The following is a 20,276-nucleotide window of genomic DNA, read 5'->3' as shown; positions in this document are numbered from 1 at the left end:
ATAGTTGTATTATTTTTTTTTACTAAATGACATAATACATAAAAATCTGAAATTAGTCTAAATTAGTTTCACTTATCTTTAATAATTAATTCATAATTAATTCATAATTATTTACACCAAATCCAATCAATGTGACTTTTATCTTTGTTAAACATTTAATAATTAAATCATATCTGTGTGCCAAGATATAAATACAACTCTTTAATAAATGACATAATACATCATAAAATCTGAAATTTGTCTAAATTCGTTTTGATTTGATTACATTTATTTATGTATTATTTATTCATAATTAGTTACACTATAGTTAAATATTGAGTAAAACAACAGAATTCATTCTGATATTCATTCATTTATTAATTATTTTTATTAATTCATAATTATTTACCAAAACAACAGAATGGTAAATTAACCTGTACATTCGTGACAACAAATTTGAATTAAAAATGTGCAATAATGTACTAACTTTATTAAGAAGTAAGAAATGAACATGAAATACACTGGAAATTATTGTAGGAGTAATTATAATCAAATATTAATTGCATTGAATTTCCATTGTCAGATCCCCCTACTCATTAATATTTCAGATGTACGCAAAGATCCCCTTCATCACAGACACAAACACACGGATGCAGCATGTCATGACACACTCTGCATTACGATCAACATCTAAAGCCTTTCAGTCAGCTTAGCCAGCTGTGTGCGGCCGGGCACCTTGCTGAGGCGGCAGTACGGGCCCATGTGATTGGCAGTGAGTGTGTTCATAAGCTGCGACGGGCTCCCGTGGGTGTGCAGGCGCACACATGTGACCCGGGTGCTGGAAGTCCCCTGGTGATCTCAGGTTAGGGCGGCGTGGGAGAGGGCCCTTTGTCTCCGCCTCACGGCTCAATGGGCAGCATATGGCAGCGGATAATGCTAATTGTCCGCTTTACCCCGAGCTAACCAGCCGACCCGTTAATAAACCTTCCAAAACACCGGCGCCCCGCTCCACCACCAGGATAGAGAATGAAAGAAAGCACGAGAGAAAGAGCAAAGGAAACGCTTCCTTTGACCAGAGCTTTAATTAGGAAGCTGTCAGTTATTCACGACCCTCTGATCTAAACACCCACGTTTACATCTTTTCCCTCATTGTACTTATTTTTTTAAATACCGAAAATGGAATTAAACTGTGGAAATAAATTAGTTAAGGGAGGTGTATATTAAGGGAGGTGTATATTTGGAGTTCCCATACTTTTTTTTTTAACCAATACATTTCCAAGACTTTTCCAGATAATTATAAGATTATAAAATACTTTTTCTAGAGACTGCAATCACAAAGAGCAATTTACATCCACTTAAACATTTTAATATACCCAAAAAAAAAAAAAAAAAAAAAAAAAAAAGACTATATTCACTTTTACATGACTCTATTTTTAAAAAAATGTTTAGGACAGCAACCCTGTATACATTTCCAAAATCACTAAATTCATTTCCATCTGCCATTAAAACGTAGTCACGAACAAAAAGCAATATAAATAGTATTTTTTTATTCAATTCCTGTGTGAGTAAATGGAGACGAAGGCTCACGCTGATGAGTGAAATGAGTTTTTCCTCTCCTTTCTTGCCTGTCACACCTTCCTTTGATCTGAAAACCACATCCATCACAACAACACACGGAAAAACCACTAAACTGTCAACATATGGATAAGCCCAATGACAACAGCGAGAGAGGCAGGGAATAGAGAGAAAGAGAGAAAGAAATGATTATAGAGGGAGGAAAAAAAGGCAGAACAACAGAATAACCCACAAGGACGGGTTCAGAGCAGAGGGACCGCGAGTGACAAGAAAATATCCTGCCTCTGCATGTCATTTGTTTGGAGTCGGATCGCAGCCCGAGGGCCTTCCTTTTCAACTCCCATCTAACACACTTATCAAGGCGAAAAGGCACGCTACTCGCGCACAATGAGCCCCTATTGAACACAGCAGCTCTGTCCTGAAGGGACACGTTTTGACTTTTAAAGCCAAGTCTGTCTACAAAGAGCAGACGGTAAAAGTTTGAAACTTAAAAGCGTTTTGTTCCTTACAGATACAGGTGGAAGCCTTTCGAGAGGAGAAAAACAACACGATGGTCTGCTTTGAACAACTACAGACGGTGCTGACTCATTATGCAAAACTTTCAACCAGAACAAAACCTTCAAAAAGGCGTAAGGAGTATGTATCTGGAAGAAAAGCACTATTTTTCAGCAGAAGGCCCTGTAAATCTTAAAGGAAAAGCTACCACCTTAGACAAACACTTAGAAATACGTGAATTAAAGCGAGAACAGCAGAGAGGAAATAAAATACTTCACACGTCATAAACTGACCCAATCAAAGCCGGGGAGGCCGCTTGCCCTCTAGGGCCCGGCCATAAAATTATTGGTACCAGCCTGACATTCAAACAAATCAATGTGACTTTTATCTTTGTTGATGCTCACAGCATTTGACATTTAATAAATAAATGATATCTGTGTGCCAAGATATAAATAAAGCAACACAAGGAAGGGTTTATTGGGCATTTACCCACTGCTTTGGATCATAAAGCTCAACTCTGACCCGAGTGAGCCACATGCTCCTCATTTTCTCTTTCCTCCCAGCCTGCATTACAAGGCTGGAAATACTTAATATAAAAAGATCAAAGTGAGCTTTGTGGTGCAGGAACAAAGAGATCTGTCATAATGGCCTACGAGGAAAGCTAACTCTGGACTGTGTCAGGTGACCTCAAAAGAAGTGAAAACACAAGCTGGGGTCTCACTTTGTCCCCGGAAACGAGATTGGAAATTTAAGAAAGTTGTGCAAACATGATTGCTGCCGCCCTTGCGAAAAGCAGCATGTATAATGAGAACAACATAAAACATTTAATAAGCAAGCTCTTATGAAGCGGGTAACGGATCATTCTTAAATCCAGCAAACAGATGGAGAAATCTCCAGAGCCCCACACAGACAGAGAGAGAAAGACATCAGGGAAATCTACTGGAAACTTTTTCCTCTCTACTTTGCACTGTCTGGGGAGCAGAGACTCACTTTTAAGGAACTAGGTGGAGCATTCTAGCCCCCTACCCTCCCCTCCCCTCCCCTCCCCCTTCCCCCACCCAACAACTCATGTTTACTTGGCCATCTAAATGAGGACATACTATAGATATTGTTTTTATATAGCTAATTATATATACTACAATCTGACAATAACCTGAATAATAATAATAATTATTATTATTATAATTACATTAATATTATTATAAATTGTATAATAATAAAAGTAAAAAATAATATTTTTTTCCTAAACGAGTAAATCCCCAAAAAGTTGTTTTTTTTTGTGTCATTTTTATCTATCATATTGGAATAAATTTGTCCCCAAACTATGTCCTATAAACTATAACTAAACCCACCCACACATCGTGTTATCTACACTGTAAAAAATTTCTAACCCTCCCAAATCAAAAATTTCAAGTGACCGATAACATCAAAATTTTTCAATTGGCCCAAATGAAATTCTTGTTGCTATATTCTGTTAACATTGGCTCAATGAGAAATAATACATCAGACTAATTGAAAAATTTAGATGTTATCGGTCACTTGAAATTTTTGACTTGGGGATGTAATTTTTTTTTACAGTGTAGCTAAGCAAGGTCATATAATTTTCTTTTTTTTACATATATTTCTAATTATTCTCATTCTTTTTCTTGGGAGGTCATTCCTAAATGTAAGTTTTATCAGATTTTGCCATCTTTTCAGAAACTATTTAAGGAAAGCCAGTCGTGAGAAACAAGTGCAGGTTCAAGTGGAACATCTCTTCTTTCTCGTTCACATTCACAGCTAGTGATAATTGATGTAGTTTTTCTAATTGTATGAATCATTTTTACCTTTCAGGTCATTCCCAAAGAAAGGTTTAATCAGGTTTTTCTATCCTTTCCGAAACTATTCAAGTAAACCCAAACGCCCACTCATGAGGCACAAGCGCAGGTTCGAGTCGCCACCTCCTCTGTCTCATGAGCCCGTACCACCGATCCAATCATCAAGCACCTGACAAACGCTCAGCACACACGCACACGAGCGTTCACACGGACAGCCACACGCAGACAGGCAAACAGGCATCGTGAGAGGCACACAGAAATCAAAGGGCCTGTGGTGGAGAGCTTTAGGAGTCCCATCAGGATTCCTGTATTGAGAAGAATGCCTGGCTGATTAAAAACAGATGGAGGAACAGCGATGCTGCTGCTCTGAGCTCAATCTGCAAACAGGAAAGTCAAACCTCAACAGACAGACTCTCTTCCTTAATCACTCCCAGACTCCCACTTGTTATTATTGTGAGCCCGTCTCAGCGCTCAGCAAAGCGGACGCTCAGAGCTGACGGTGAGACACAAGCTCAGCATCAGTCACACACAACTTGCCAACACCAAATAATCTTCCAAAATAAGTGCCTTTTTATCAAGAAAATAGAGACTTGCAGATGTGACAGTTTGTCACTAAAACATTTATATTTCAGATACTCAGTCTAATTTTTAAACTCTCTACAGCAGTTAAAATCAGGGTAACAACTCACACTTCTTAAACAGCAAATGAAAGTAAATGTTGACCTAGCTCAGACTGAGGTAATGGAAACACAGTCAGCAGTCACACACACACACATACACGGGCAAAGCCAAGAGCAACGAGACCCTCAACTCAGTTTCAACACACTGAACTGACACGGCTCACCACTCCATTAAACCCGACAGCCCACCGTGCACATGAAAAACATGTTTACTTGCACACATTTCCTCTAGGGAGAGAAGGCACTCACCGATTTTCCGTTGTAGTAATACATGCTGCCCATTCCAGGCACGGGGTAGGCGCAATACATGATAAAAGCCTCAGAGATGCTGGGAAAGACGTGGAGCCAGATACAGAGGATCTCTTTTCACCAACCCGCTCAGTGCACATACATCCACTCGCTGCACAAGGGACTAATTCCTTCAGTGCTGGCCCCCTACACATGGATCTACTCACAGACAACTTATGCAAAGCAGGACCGTACCAACTCAGCCGGCAGAGAGGGGGGAGGGCTTATGGGAAGAGGAGGAGGAGGACGACGGACCAATACCCAGAGCTCGGCTCCCCTAAAGCCTCATAAGTGCTGAGGCTAAGAGAGGAGGGGGAGATGGAGGATAAAGAGCGAGGGAGGGCCAGAAAACAAATGAGTAAGTGGATTGACTTGTACTTTAAAAAAAAAAGAGACAGAAAGGAAATTAGAATGGTGGATTTTCCGTGCGAATGAGGGCCGAGCAAAACACTGTAATGACTAGTTATGTTCATTTACCTGTTGATTCTTGTCTGTTCTTTTACAGAAAATGAAATAAAAAAACTCAACTGATATACTTCAGAGGTGCACACAAACACAGAAACAGAAACACACACTGGTCTAAATCCCTGGCTGATTAATCTTTTGTTTAGTGATTATTGTTTTTATTTTATGGAGGGGTAGGATTGAGGATATGGAGAGGATTTCCACGCTACATCAATAATCTTGTAAATGAAAAAAAAAAAAGACGTTTTAGGGATATATATATATTAATACTTAATACCATAAAAAGTGACAGTCCTGACAAATGTATAACGGTTTCCACATATATTAAGCAGCACAACTGTTTTCTACTTTGATAATAATAAGAAATTCAGCTTTGCCATCACAGGAATAAATTGCATTTGAAAATGTATTAAAGTAGATAAGTTACAATAAATTGTAATAATATTTCAAAATATTACTGTATTTTCAATCAAATAAATGCAGCATTGGAGCATTCGTGACTTTCGCACAGAAATCTTAATGACACCATACTTTTCAACAGTAAGTTTTATCTTATTCATGATAATGTATTATATACTGATATTAATGTATGCGTTTGAGTTTCACGCCACGCACTTGTTTGCCCTTAACCAAGTCTGGTGCTGAAAGTTGCGACCTGTGGCTGTTGTTTTAATAGTCCCCCACAGTGGCGTGACAGCAAACACAGAGAGCTGTTGAACACATCCAACAGCTGCAGAGGGGCCGAGCCTGACGTCAAGACCCGAGAGCAATGACGCTCCATTTCCTCAGACGTCCCCTCCTCTCGCTCGCATTGTACCCAGCGCTCCCCTTCACGGGCCTCTTGCCCATAGACCAAGGCGGCGGTAGGGTACACAACCCAAATGACAGGCGCACTGGGGGTGGAAGAAGAAAATGAGGGGAAGGAAGGGAAATGCAAGGGTGGAAGTGGAAGGGAGGCAAAAGCAAAAGGCTGGACACAGTCATTGAGAATGAATGGACAGGGGTGCAAAAATAGACGGGGAGGCCAAGGTCGTCCACGTGCTGCGAACACGCTGACCTGTAGTGGCATCGGTCTCTTTAAAGCCCACTCCACTACGGGCCCTTTCATGTCTGTCACTGCAGGCTTCCCAGTCCAAACACCATCCTCCCTCGGACCATCCACAACATTATTGTTATGGAAAGATGAAAGCCTTCCCAGAAAACGATACTTTATTATGCTTTCCCCTCTAATTCTATTATTATTTATTCTCTTTTCTTCTCTGAGTGAGACTCTTTTAAATGTATGCAAGGTGGTTGAGATCGACAGGCTGTTACCACTTTAAACCTGGAGCCGTTTCAATTCGATTCTTTAGGAGAGAGACGGCCATGATGGAGGAATGCTTGAAGGCTCCATAAAACAAATCCAGATAAAGAATGCACTGCTGGGAGGAAAAGATCACAGAAAAATGAAAGAGACAAATGAAAAGGGACAGAAATGAAATCACAAATCACGGACACATGTCCGGAGAGTTCACAACGCCTGTTTGCTTTGTTCTCGCAAGATTTCCACACAGCTGCCACACATAACTTCATTATGGTCATCACCACTGTGAATATAACCAATCACGGGTGAGTTTCGTTGGACATTTACTTGAACATGGTTGGTCACATTTAGTTACTACGGCAAAGCGACTTTTGCCTTAACCAGCCAGAAGCGCAACAGGATGTCTTTGTCAGCCCTTATTTCAGTTTATATATAAATGTAAAAATAATGAAAATGTTATATATATATATAAATAATCTACTTGCCAATGCATTTAGAAAAATATAATTAATTCAAGATAAACACCATCAAAAATACAGTATAAACAGCAACACTGTAAAATAGTTACAATTTTAAATAACTGTTTTTCTATTTTAATATATTTTAAAATGTAATTTATTCCTATGATGGCAAAGCTGAATTTTCAGCATCTCTACTCCAGTCTTCAGTCTCACATGATCCTTTGAAATCATTCTAATATGCTGATTTGCTGCTCAAGAAACATTTCTTATTATTATCAATGTTGAAAACATTTTAACATTGAAACCACAATACAATGTAAATGTCTTTACTGTCACTTTTGACCAATTTAATGCATCCATGCTGAGTAAAAGTATTCATTTCTTTCAGAAAGAAAATTGTACTAACCCCGAAACAGTAGTCTATGTATTTTTCACTTGATACACACTTAATACTTGATACACAGTAATTTTCTTTTAGTAAGGGCATAAAACTTACTGCTGGAAACTTAATGTATTACACTGAACTGTCGAGTCGCACCTGGTTGGGACATTGTTGCGCCAACCCAGTTCTTCAACACACCGTAGACGCAGGAGGTCTGGGATTCACCTGCACTGATTGTGTGGGATTACGGAGTTTAAATGTAATAGGTGCTGCAGACAGCCTGTCCCACTAATAAATCTGTAAACTAGACACTTCCACATCAACATCCCCACACACATCCCACGCCCGCAAATTAGAAACATGCAGAAAGCTCATCTCAGCCCATACAAGCTAATTTAACATCTTTGTGTTTCTATAAGGCCATTCATCACAACACATTAGGAGGAAAATATCTCTCCATGGGTCTCGTGGGCTTATGAGCATTCGGTTATGTGCTTGTAATGATTAATGTTTCCCTGCCTGAGGATAGCGCCTAGACAAAACACGGAAAAAAAACGGCATAAACATTATATATAGAATAACACCAGTATTTAGTGAGCATCTCCTCCAGACACGATAAATCCACCAAGGCCCTTTCGTCAAGGTTCAGGAGAGAGATTCAGGTTTAGAAGCCTTTTTGCATGTCTGGGCCAACGCACTAGTTGAGCAACAGGTCTTCATCCAATTACGATGTGCGTGACATCAATCGACAAGAAAGCGGCTCACCCACTTACCTGGCTTGCACCAACAGCCACAGCCCACAGTGAACACCTTCTCTACATGTGACATCTGCTGTCTACTGACCTACAACCAGCGTGTCTGGGGCTCACGTGCCGGCTTCACTCCAGCCAGGTAAATCACGCCGGTGCGGCTCAGATTAGCTGTGCTTTACACATCACATCTTAAGATAATCAGCTCTGATTGTTGACAGAGCACGCTCTTAAAGGGACCACGGCTTAAGGATGTGCATAAACGCAAAATACAAACAAAATCTATTTAAGGATATCTGAAATCTGAATGCGCGTCGAACACATTCCTATGCGGTGTTCTTGCACTCTAACTGGAGTTGAAAGGCACACATGTATCTGCTGTTTGTGCTCTTCATGTTTAAGGGTTCTGAAGTCTGAGGAAACTTTCAGCAGCCCAAACAGATAAAGAGACTCGTTCCCTCGTCCTAAACTGATAAAGAGGTGGGCATGTCTCTGTTCAGCATCAGACACAAACCAGGAGCATCTATCTAATCACTTATCTGATGAGCTCATATCCTTTCAGACACACACACACACACACACACGCACACACACGCACCAACCTATTTAAATGACATACTATAGACAACTACTCTTTATTTATATGACTACAATTATGACTAATTTTGACAAAAGTCGATACTAAAATTAAGGTAATGATAGCAAAATATAAAACTGTATGTATTTATGAGGTATACAGTAAATGCAATTTAAGTTAATGTATAAAATAATAAAATAAAATACAAATATTGGATCTGTGCTAAACATTGAGTGCTAATGCACCCTATTGAACTGATGCTGTCATTATTAATCAAACATTTAATAATCAAACATTATTTTTTAAACTGATCAATCAAATAATAATCTAATCAAATAATATTGACGAGAAAAAATAAATCACATATAATTTCTTTGTCCAGATTTTTATTAAAGGCTTCCCTGGATAATTATTTGCAAAATAACTGAATGCTACATGCCATTTTTTTTTTTTTTTAAGATAAAAGTTATCAAACATATTATGTTCAATAGCATATTAGTTTTTGCTGTGGTACTGAAATTGTGAAATTGTTATTGTGACATTTCACTACTCAAATATTGTTATCGTGAAAACCCGTCTCCAAACACAGTTCTCTATAAGATATTTTTGGGGAATTTTTATGGTTAAAAATTATTTTATTTTTTACAAATATTTATTTTATTCCTTTTTATCTGAGGACTACCAAAAAAGAGTTTTCAGATGCAGTTAATTTCTTCCAGTCAATTTTGTTCCTAAAGTACAGCTTACTAAACACAGACACACACACACACACACACACACACACACACACACACACACACTGACCCAGTGCACTGCCCTCTGGTGGCAGGATTATGGCCTGATGACCTAGAGGACAAACCTCAGACAGCCACATGGTTACAAGTGGGACATAATGAGCCTAAATATAAGATAAGTTTGGGAGGAAGTAGAATGTCTGAAGATCAAGAGAGCTATTAAAAGCCACAGGACTGTGTGGGTCTGATACCGTCTGATTGTGCGGGTCATGCGAGAATACAGAATGACCCAGAATGAGAGCACAAGACTGTAAGCTCAGAGATCTCAAACCAAATAGGTCTTTTAATCAATACATCTAGCTGTAGAATATGCTCTTTAAAACAGAGATGTGAGACCATAAAAACCCAGCGCTGAGGAAACACAAAAGAAAAAGAGAACAGAGATTTTCTCCAGAACAAAGAGCAGTGGCCACATGAAAGACCTACATCAAACTGTACTGTTATTCTTTACAGGGCTTTAGTGGGCCTTTTATCCCAAGGCATGTCCAACTACACAGGGTCTTCACTGCCAGGTTGAGGTTGTGACCTTGCATTAGAGGCAAGGGGTTCAAAGAGAGTAGGGGAAAAAAGGAGATGGAAACAACCCAGAAGAACCACAAACTAAAAGCTCACTGTGGCATCGGTGACCTGCTTTAGCTTGCATGGCCTGTAGATGGCTGTCTAGTCAAAAATGCACCATGCATCTTCTGAATGGAGAAGCTCTAGTCAAGATGACATCCTCCAAGCTTTGGGCGCTAGTCTCGTGTCCTTGTCGCCACAGTGGATCATAACCGTCTTCTCACTTCTCTCCTGGTGCTCGTTTCCTTGCTAAGTGCAACTTCTGCCCGAGCGAGGGTGCCCGAGCGATCTGTCAAGAGCAAATGACAATCTTTTTTGTCATTCACAGCCAGTGTTCTCGCATGCAAAAGGCCCCGAAGGAAGGCGAATGCTCCCTGCTGCTTTCTCTCCTTGCCTCTCTCTCTCTCTCCTCCGATCATCTCTTCTGGGCTGAACATCGGCGCCCCGGTGCAGCCATTGTCACATCAAACAGTCGTGCCTGTGACAAGGGTGTTTAAAAAAAGCCTGGTTATTTACACACATAGGCTGCAGCTCCAGGCTCTTAGCCAAGTATAAATCTCCCACAAGATGTAGTTACTCGCCCAAAGTCATGGGGCCATCCATGACTCTTTTATTTCTTTTTCTCCCGCAGTACAAGAACGGCTGTCAGGAGGGCTGGGGTCCTTCAGCAGGTGCCCACACAGCTGCCTGAAAGCATCGCTGCTCTGCTGCGCCAAACACACATGCAGAACACGCGTCTGCCACGCTCTTAGCTGCGAGCCGAGCACCCCACCTTCATCTGCGAGCAGAGATTCCTGAAAACACTACCAGCCAATAAAACAACTAGTTAACAAGGCATCATGTGGTAAAACTGCTAAGAATCGCATCCACACATCCATGTCTAGGGGTTGAACGATTAATTGAAATAAAATCGAAAGACACAATTTCTGTACTAAAATAAACTAAATTAAAAACTATATAGACATTTACAAGACAAAAACTACTAAAAATTACAAAACACAACAATTAGCTACAATGAAAATGAAAAGAATTTATAAAAATATAATCTAATTCAAAATATTAAGAAAAACTATAATAGCATTTCAATGATACTAAAATAACACTGATGTACGCTGCACGTTTTACAGTGAAGCGTGGTTATATGTAAACAGCTCATGATAACAGTGTATTATGTAAATGCTGATCCACACAAACTGCATCTGCTCTGAGTTTGGGTCGCTTATAACATGAATTTGGGAACGTGACGTATGCCACCCATTTCACTACATTGGTAATGATGAGAAACATTTATGAACGTAGTCAACAAAGGAGAAGATTTAAGGTCTCCCTGCAGTTATCCGCCAAAATAAAAGTTTCATGGTTTAACATTTAAAAAAATTAATAAATCGAGATGAAAATTTTAGGATTGTGTAATTTTTTAATTGTGCAGTAAAATAAAATTATTAATTTTATTAAATGCTTGATTTTTTTATTCTACAGTGAAATATTATTATTATAATAGTAATGTATGTAATAATAATCATAACAATTATTATTATTATATAAATCACAATATTATTTTTTTTTGGCCAAATCTTATTTTAAACCCATTTAAACAAATTTTTTAAGCAAAAGAATAAATAAAAAAATTCAGACCTATTTATGTCTAATCTCCAAGTGTTTAAAGACTGTATAATAAACATCCGCTATCTTTCTTTAAACCATTTCCCGCAGTTCAAGGGTTAACAAGGTTCCCTCAAGTACACAAATCAAACACGGTTATAAATATTTGTACGTCCTCAATCTGCTGCCATGTCTTCTTCTATGTTTTTCCATAAATATTTACAATCCATACATAAACTAGGCCGATCCATCAGTCGTGTTGCGTTTAAAAAAAAGAGATGAGCTGGTAAGAGGTAAATAGTTAAAGTATTTTTAGGTGAGTTGGGGGTTGTATTCCCTGCAGAGGGTCTGATGATGGGAAGCATTGTGTTCATTTTGTTTATCAAGCAGCTCTACAGGCCTCTAGTGGGGCTCGTCTGCTTACACAAGCAAAAGCTTTCAGAGGCATCTGCAGCTGCAAGCCCACTGTACAGGTACCCTGCACACTGCATGCGCACACACACACAGCTGCCCCAGCAACCCTACGTGGCTCTGCAGGTGCACCTGTGCCGCCGTGGCTACCAGAGCCCACATTTACAACTTTGGTTTTACGACTAGCCCTTCAACATCTCTCGACCAATGATGACTATTGTCACCAAAAGCACTACACTAAGCGGGTTAGACTTACATAAAAAAGTCAAGTGGCTGTGTATATCTACAATAACTGGGTTTCTATCCAGTTTAGTAGGATATTGCATAAAAGCACATGAAAATCACAATAAATTCTGTCATGCGGATCAAAAAATTCACTTAGATTACTACTACTACTACTCGTTGTCTTTTTCAAGCCCAAAGTACACTCTGGTTGTTACACACACTTCAGAGTATGTGTACAGTGCATGTGACACACATTTTATCATCAGAATAGAACGCGCATATTGTACGAATGCATCTACAATTATTTTAACCGCCTGTACTCAGTTCGCACCTGCCCCTTGAATTTTTCTGCACAAATTAGTTTGTCCACAAGGTAACAGCACTGCCCTGCCCCATTGTTTTACAGTCGAAAAAGAAAATGATAAAACGGAACAATAACTATAACAAACTACTGGAGATTCAACAACATAGGTGCTTGTGTGAGGGGATTCGTTTTAAACGAGTTTTTATCACTTATAACTTCTGGAGAGAAATAGCGCAGACACTAGATAAGTATGAAACTTTCTATTGAGCGTGCGTTTGTGAACGCTATCAAATGGAGTATTGAAAGGTTTTGCATTCGGCTTTACTCGTATGCTAAGCCCTCGGGTCAAAACTGAAGAGCACTTTGGGCATAAAGCATCTGCCACAAATTACCAATAAAGTTTTAATCCAGTTTATAAAACTCCTGACCAAATAAAGTTTTTTTCTATGTGCTCTAAATCCATTACATTTAGTGCCTGTTTACACCTGGTTTTAAGATGCGTTTTGGTCGATCAGGTCACAAGTAGAGGAGGGAGACACCCGTTTACATCTGGTGTTTTAATCCATTTTCAAACATTTCTGTCCTGATTTCTTTGAGTGGAGGGTCTAAGGGTGGATAAATGTACAGGCTTTTTCAGATCTTTCGATCTAATGGACAAAATAAGCTTGTGCAATTTACATATGAACGCGACCGGAGACGATGGAAAAATACGAAGCATCAGCTTTCGTTATTGCTCTGATAGCTGCAAGATCAAGCAAAACGCTGTGAGTGCGTGTTAGAGGAATGGTGAGAGAACATTGTGCTTGGTACGTTGTTTTTCGTCTTCAAACTAAATTTGGATCTTCAGCCAACAAAGTTTAAATCCCGTCTGGCTAGCGCACTTCCCATAATGTTAACGCATTAAGTCGGAGAGAAGGCATCCTTTTGTGGCTACACTACGATAGCAATCCGGTCGAATGCGTTTTTGACTACTTCTTGAAGCTCAAATAATTTTAGACCCCGTTTCCACTTGTATTTAGCGTCGTCCACTCGTGATCCGATTGGCCAAAATGCAACTTACTGTAATTCCCCAAAAAGTGACGATTTTGTTCTCTTGAACACATGAGATGGAAAAGCTGCAAATTCGTGAATATTCACAAATTATTTTTGCGATATTCCGATTTTTCAGATACAAAGGTACTGACATACAAGTTCATCTGCTGTGAGTGTGATTTTGAAGAGAATCCAGCCTTTTCTTACAAGAGCAGATTTCTATATTCCCGGCGCTCTTCCCTGCGCTGAACTGAGCTGCTTCGAGTTATGAGTCACACAAGTGCACCTGCGGCCATGTGTTAAGTAGTGACAAATAAAAGCCCTATGTCCATTTACACAACAAAGAGATGTACCCCACGAGGCCACCAATCTTTCCTCAACCCCCTTACCACCCCACCTCTCCATCTTTTTCTGTCTTCCCTCGTTTTTTCCTCTGGCATTAGTAGCTAAAAGTATCTCGCTCCCCATTTCCCCCCCCGAGTCTCGTATCAACTGGAGCGACTCTGTTCCAGACAAGCAACGATTCAAACACAAATTTAAAGACAAAAGTGCGTTGCGCGACTTCTTATTCATGCCTCGTGGAAGAGTCGCGCTTGATTTCTCGCCTGCGTTGCGTGCGATTATTGAGAGCTCACGAAGACTAATCCTGCTTGCCACGCGGCCCTCAAAGGCCTCGTTTTGTTCTGCGGGAGGAATCCGAATCCTGTTGTATTAACGTGAGGGGATCTCTGTGCTAAAGCTGCTGCATCTGGGGATGCATTCATTGCAGCCAGCACTGTGGTTTGAGGGCAAATCTAAAAGGAGGCTTTCACTATCTGCCCTCCGTTTTCCCACAATGACTGTTCGAATGTGCGATTTATGCATATAGAAAGGGTGGGAGGGAGTTGGGCGAACGGGGGTCACAGGCGGAGTCAAGCTGAGCTCCACACTTCCTCCGAATCCTAATGTCTGGTGCTCCACCGGGATTATCGCCCATGGAAATTTACCACCAATTCCACGTTATTAATCTCTGTCTGTCCTCCTGTTCTGGCTACATAATGACTAATTAAACATCAAAAGAGCTGTGGCGGGGATGCGGCATGACAGCTCATGTCCCTGAGCCCTTGTTCCCGCGGGAGAGGGGAGGAGAGGGAGGCGAGCGCTGACGGGGCGGCCTCACAAATCAATCAACCATCGTTACCGTGCACCTACACTCGCCGTGCTCCAAACGGTGGATTCGCAAACACAACAGAGCTGATTTGTGAGGCAGGTTTGGCCTCCCGTGTACACGCGCTTGACATGCGCACAGGTACACGGTGCCACCATGTCAGAGGACGGCTTTGATAAGATACCATAGCCGTACCAACGGCTTTCATTAAACGCCTCTGTTGGTGTCTGTTTGTGCGCTAGCATCTATTTTTAAAGCAAAGCGATGGCAGGAAGATGAAATGATGCTGTACTCACAGATGTAGGCAGGCCAGGAGGGGGCTTGCGCACTTTCTTTGTTTGCACAGGATCTGTGGAGAGGATACAAAAACAACTTTGAGACATTTGAGGGGGGGAAAGAATAAACAAGCATGAGGAGGCACTCAGTCAGATGTCTTTTTGATTACAGGTTTACAAATACAAATATGAGAGCATTGGTGTGGCAGAAATCGAGGAATTCTTAAATTCTGCATAATAAAAAATTATATTTCCATTATTGTCTGTTAGTGTTTATTATAAAAACATAATAATGACGCTTTAGTCATGCTTTTTCATTGAGGGCATTAGACAGGCACTGACCCAGTGAAGCCGAGTCCTGAAGGGAGCGTCTTCGTGGATTGGAGCCAGTAAAAGAGTAGAACGGAGTGGGCGACTTCCCAGAGGTGGTGACAGGCCCTGGGCTCGCCAGACCCATGTCCGACCTCAGACTGGCCTGTAGAGACAAAAGAAGACAGTTCAGGGCTGAAAGCCAACAGTAAATACACTAACGTAAATGAACAAAAAAGTGAATGTGTGCGTGCAAAACATAAACACTTTTAAATATAAAAAACAAACAAACAGTAATCAACTCGTTCCAATGGCAGGGAAGCATTGTCTCAAAAATGACGGAAATTTACCAATGTTAAAATTCCGTCAATACAGAAAAGAAGATAATTATTTTCACATGAACGACAACCTATAAATAGCCAATATTAAAATTCTATACTATTTTGTCAAATAAGCTGAATAAAATAGTAAAAACTAAAATAATGTGCCGTATAAAAAAATATATATTTTAGCTATATACAAACATACACACACACGCATGCATATATACATGTACACACTGTATATAAATCATGGTTCTACATTTTATTTATATATCCAGTTGTCTTCTGTGTGATTTCAGTTTGTCTCATGTTAAGTGGTGCAGTATAGTAGTCAACAACTGCTCTAATGCATGCTGCGTCTCCCAGTATGAGTCCTGTTACCTGATTCCTTCTATTCTCCGTCACGCTTTCATCCCCTCCACACACTGCTCTTTAACTCAGCAGATGATTAGGCTAATTGGGCTTTTTCTCTAATTGGCCTCTTAACCCAGTTTTCTGGGACGAGCAACAAGAGTGGATGTTGGTCAAGGGTGCGATAGCCTCCGGGAAAACCATTTACAAACCTGAAGCCTACGCTAATCTCCCGGTCATCAGAGGCCACTGTCTCTGCTCTCTCCTCACGTAATTGGCTGTCGGTCGACAGGCTAGTGGCCCTGTCGACTTCATGGGCTCTATACCGGGTGTTTTGTCAAGTTAAGCCAGCACAGTTTTTTTACAGGGTAGCTGACAGTTCCTGAGATCAGACAGATGGTTTAATGAGGCTTGAGCCGGCCACTGTCGTCCCCCCCTCCCCTGTTGGATCTCTCATCCTTCACTCTCCTGGGTCCGCTGCTCCTTTAAGTGAGGATGTGTCCCTGGCTGTGTGTGGATATGCCCTGGGGCCGTGATCAGGCCTGATCAATAGCAGTTCACCGTGAGCAGAAGGGGAGGGAATCACTAGGTCAGACTGATTGGATCGATTTCTCCTTGGACTTCACTGAGCTGCTGGCACTCTCACATCAATAACTGCACAATTGTGTTCAGTAAAGAGAGGAAAAAGCAGAAAAACTCTCAGGTTGTTTCTTTTTCTGTAACGAGGTCTGATTGTGTCCTTCTGTGAAGCAAAACCTCATTCAAGGGCCACACAATCTGAAATGATCATACATATTTTAATCTGTGATGCTTTTTTTCTCTTTAAATTTGACAGTACAAAAGTCCCCATATAAAGAAGGTTTGTACGTAGCATTTTTGTAATTCAGTAATATTTTTCATTACAAATTATAAACAGTGTAGGGTCAAGGGCTTTTAGTTATGCTGCCCCTCATTTGTGGAACTCCCTTCCTCAGGACATTCGTAACAGCGTCAGTCTTGACACTTTTAAATCTCGTCTTAAAACTCTTTATATAAACAGGCTTATTTATGATTGCACATGTATTGAGCAATATCTTATTCTTCAGTGTCTAATGTATATTATAATATGGTTTGTCTATTGTTCTCATATTGATGTTTTTAGGAAGATTTGTAAGGTGACCTTGAGTGTCGTTTAAGGTGCCTATAAATAAAATGTATATATATATATATATATACAGTATATATATATATATATATATATATATATATATATATATAGATAGTGGTGGACCGTAAGGGCCAGCAAAGCCTTCTCTGCTGGCCTAAACACTATCAGAATCACTGACTTGTGCTTTAATATATTTTTTTCATTAATGTGTATTAAATTATTCCCAATAGTACTTTCTCTTAATCCCATAGCTTTTCTCTTGGTTGCGCTGCTTCCAGTAGTTTATATTTATGTTAGAGCTTTTATCCAATCATATTTCAGTCATCATGTGTTGCCAGGGTCAAAGAAATCTGCCTTGAGGCCTTCAGAATCAATAGTGCGGGCGCCTGTAGCTTAAAATGAATGGTAATGAAACTGTTGCTTTAACCAATCAGATAATCAGTCAGATTTAATCAGCCAATCAGATTTCGATTTGACTGCACCGGGGCCATCTAGCAGGCGTACAATAACGTCAGCATTTTCACGTCCTTTGATTGGATGGTCAGAGCGTGAACTATTACTGGTAGTCAGAGCTAGCAAACCGCATCTATAGCGAACTGCATAAACTAAAATATATCCCTGTAGATTTAATAGTTTTTTCAACCCACAAATTAATGTTTCTCTCCCTCCTCGACCCCCAGCAGTTTCAAACCTACCGGGAAAAAAATCCAGCTTAACGCAGAGTCACGGAACACTATTCGATCTGTCCCGGGTAAAAACAGAATTAACTGACTGTAATGTAATGTCTGATTTTAAAGGCAAAAGTCAAAAACTCATTGTTGGAACTGAAACGCACAGATAACCTGTACAAACAGAGTAATTGAAGTCTTCTTGAGGAAAGAAATAAGGATGGATTTTGTGTAAAAATAATCAGTAGTTTTGATGAGTATAATGCTTATTTTTGTCCTCGTTTTTTCCGTGCTGAATATGATTTTATTCTTTTTCAAACATTCATACTTTTGTAACGTCTGAAGAACGACAGACAAGGGAGGCTTCGTTTCGGAACATTTTAATCGGAATGCAAAACAACATGAACTCACCAGCCTAACTTACTCACTCGTTTCTCTCTACCCGGCCTTTTTGAACTCATTAACCCTATAACTGCCGGTGCAAAATAAAACAGCAATTTCACAATTATAAAGAGTCTGTGCGCTATTAAAAGCGTATTAAGAGGTGGATTAATTCAGGTACTACACTACTGAAGGCCTAGGTGTGAAAAGCACCACCCGTCACTGATAAATCATATTAATCGTTTGTGTGATTTTAGTTTGTATTATTTTTTATTTAGAATGACTTAAATGTCGTTTTAAATATCATTTTAGGTTTTTCTTTTTTAAATCTTATAAATTGAAAACAACAAACAGTGCACTTATTTTTTATTGGTCAGATCACTCTGTTTTGTATAGTTCTTAAAAATGAACACATTGTACACCGGAAATGTAACCGATATCAAAGTCGGATAGAAGTCATAATCAAAGCCCTGGTCGTGGCTACAGAAGAAAGCAAAAATAGCTGCTACTCCTTAAATTTAGCCTATTAAAACAAGGGCCATCAGATCGTGTGAAAATCAGGTTGGCTTCTCCTTTACTGCAGGAGGAATGAGGGGGGACACGAGCTCTCCAAAGTGACAGGCTGTCAGGGAGGTGGCATCATTGACATTGACATGGCAAAACAGACTGACTAGTGTTGCCTTTGTTCAATGATATGAAATCCTCACAGCAATATTATCTTCTTACTTTTAGCCGCAATGCAAAAACAAGACGGGGGGAAGCGCTGGGGTCAGATGAAAGAGCGATAGAATACTAATTTACTACTCGGGAGAGAGTGACTTTAAGGGGGATTTACTGTGGTTTATTATAGTGATGTGAAATTAGTTGAATCCTATTTAAAGATTAAATTCAGAGAACTGGTGGTTCCATGAAACGAAAGGGGATTAGAGAGATCTTTGTTAAATTGAATATAGAATGAATGAGAAATGTGCATTTTCTGAAGAAAAATGCCAGGCCGTTGCTAAACAGTTGCTACATAAAAAAAAAACCTTAGTAATTTTCTGGTTTCTAGATAGGTCTCAGGTCTATGAGATATTTTTTCATCTGCCAGGTGAAAATCTTAAGTCTAATTGCTTAGAAAAGTCAACAAACCACATAATTTGAGGTATCATTCATGTCCATTTTGGGATGAGTTACACAGCAACGTGTAATACTTACGGTTTGGACTGTGTTCAAATCCCTAATACTAAGTATGAGCGATATTCTGACAAAAGCCCTGTTCACTTCCCGCCAGGGTATAAGTGTTTGTATGAACATGGCCGTGTGTTAGCGGGTGAGAGGAAAAAAACTGCCCACCACGGTTTAGCCTCTAAAACAAGTACTCAGCTTACATGTCAGTCTGGTCAATCTTGCGGATACTGAGAAGTAGTGTTCATTATAAGAGCACTTGACAGAATCACAGGGGCTTCTGAGCCCGCTCACATCTGAACAATCATCTTCCTGAGTGAAATGTCAGGCAGATTGGTGGAGATAATAGCAGTCATCTGTCAACCGCATCCTGCCGCAACAATCAGAATAATCCTCCACACAGGGGACGGGCGCAGAGCTTACCTACAGCCATCGTGCCGCTGAACGCAGATCTCTACCGCTCGCCTCTTATCGCTTCACTATTTTCACATTTCTCATGTTTGGATCACGGCATTTCCTGCTGCAAGGTTAAAGATGGCAACAGTAGTGCAGCCTTCAGTGAGGTATTGTTAAAGATATTGCAAAGCAAAGGCAAGCAAATGAATAAAATGTATTATTTTAGGATGTATAATGTAAAAAACTGTTAAATGGTCAATAAAGCTTCTCTTTCCTAAGAAGAGATGCATACATTTGTATGAGGTGGGAAAAAGCATATTCCCTAGGACTACACTGGTCACGCAGTCCGGTTTCGATTCACCAAAAAGAATTGGCTTGTAATCACAAAAAAAATTGTAATTTGTTCAAGAATCAA

General features: G+C 40.0%; 1 protein-coding gene across 4 annotated transcripts in view; it reads right to left on the bottom strand.

The window, feature by feature from the left end:
- Window positions 1–20,276, bottom strand: part of tcf12 (transcription factor 12) — a 116,301-nt gene that overhangs the window by 22,054 nt on the left and 73,971 nt on the right. For all 4 annotated transcript variants that reach the window (XM_084108264.1, XM_084108265.1, XM_084108267.1 and 1 more), the window contains 2 exons: window positions 15,462–15,594; window positions 15,141–15,193 (listed from right to left, as the gene is read on the bottom strand). In XM_084108264.1, coding sequence (XP_083964390.1) covers window positions 15,141–15,193; window positions 15,462–15,594 — 186 coding nt within the window. The remainder of the gene's footprint in view (window positions 1–15,140; window positions 15,194–15,461; window positions 15,595–20,276) is intronic.

The sequence above is a fragment of the Abramis brama genome (genome assembly GCF_963993115.1).
Source record: "Abramis brama genome assembly, chromosome: 3".
Taxonomy (NCBI): domain Eukaryota; kingdom Metazoa; phylum Chordata; class Actinopteri; order Cypriniformes; family Leuciscidae; genus Abramis; species Abramis brama.
Note: the sequence above shows the minus strand (reverse complement) of the source record. Positions and strands in the feature narration are given on the sequence as shown.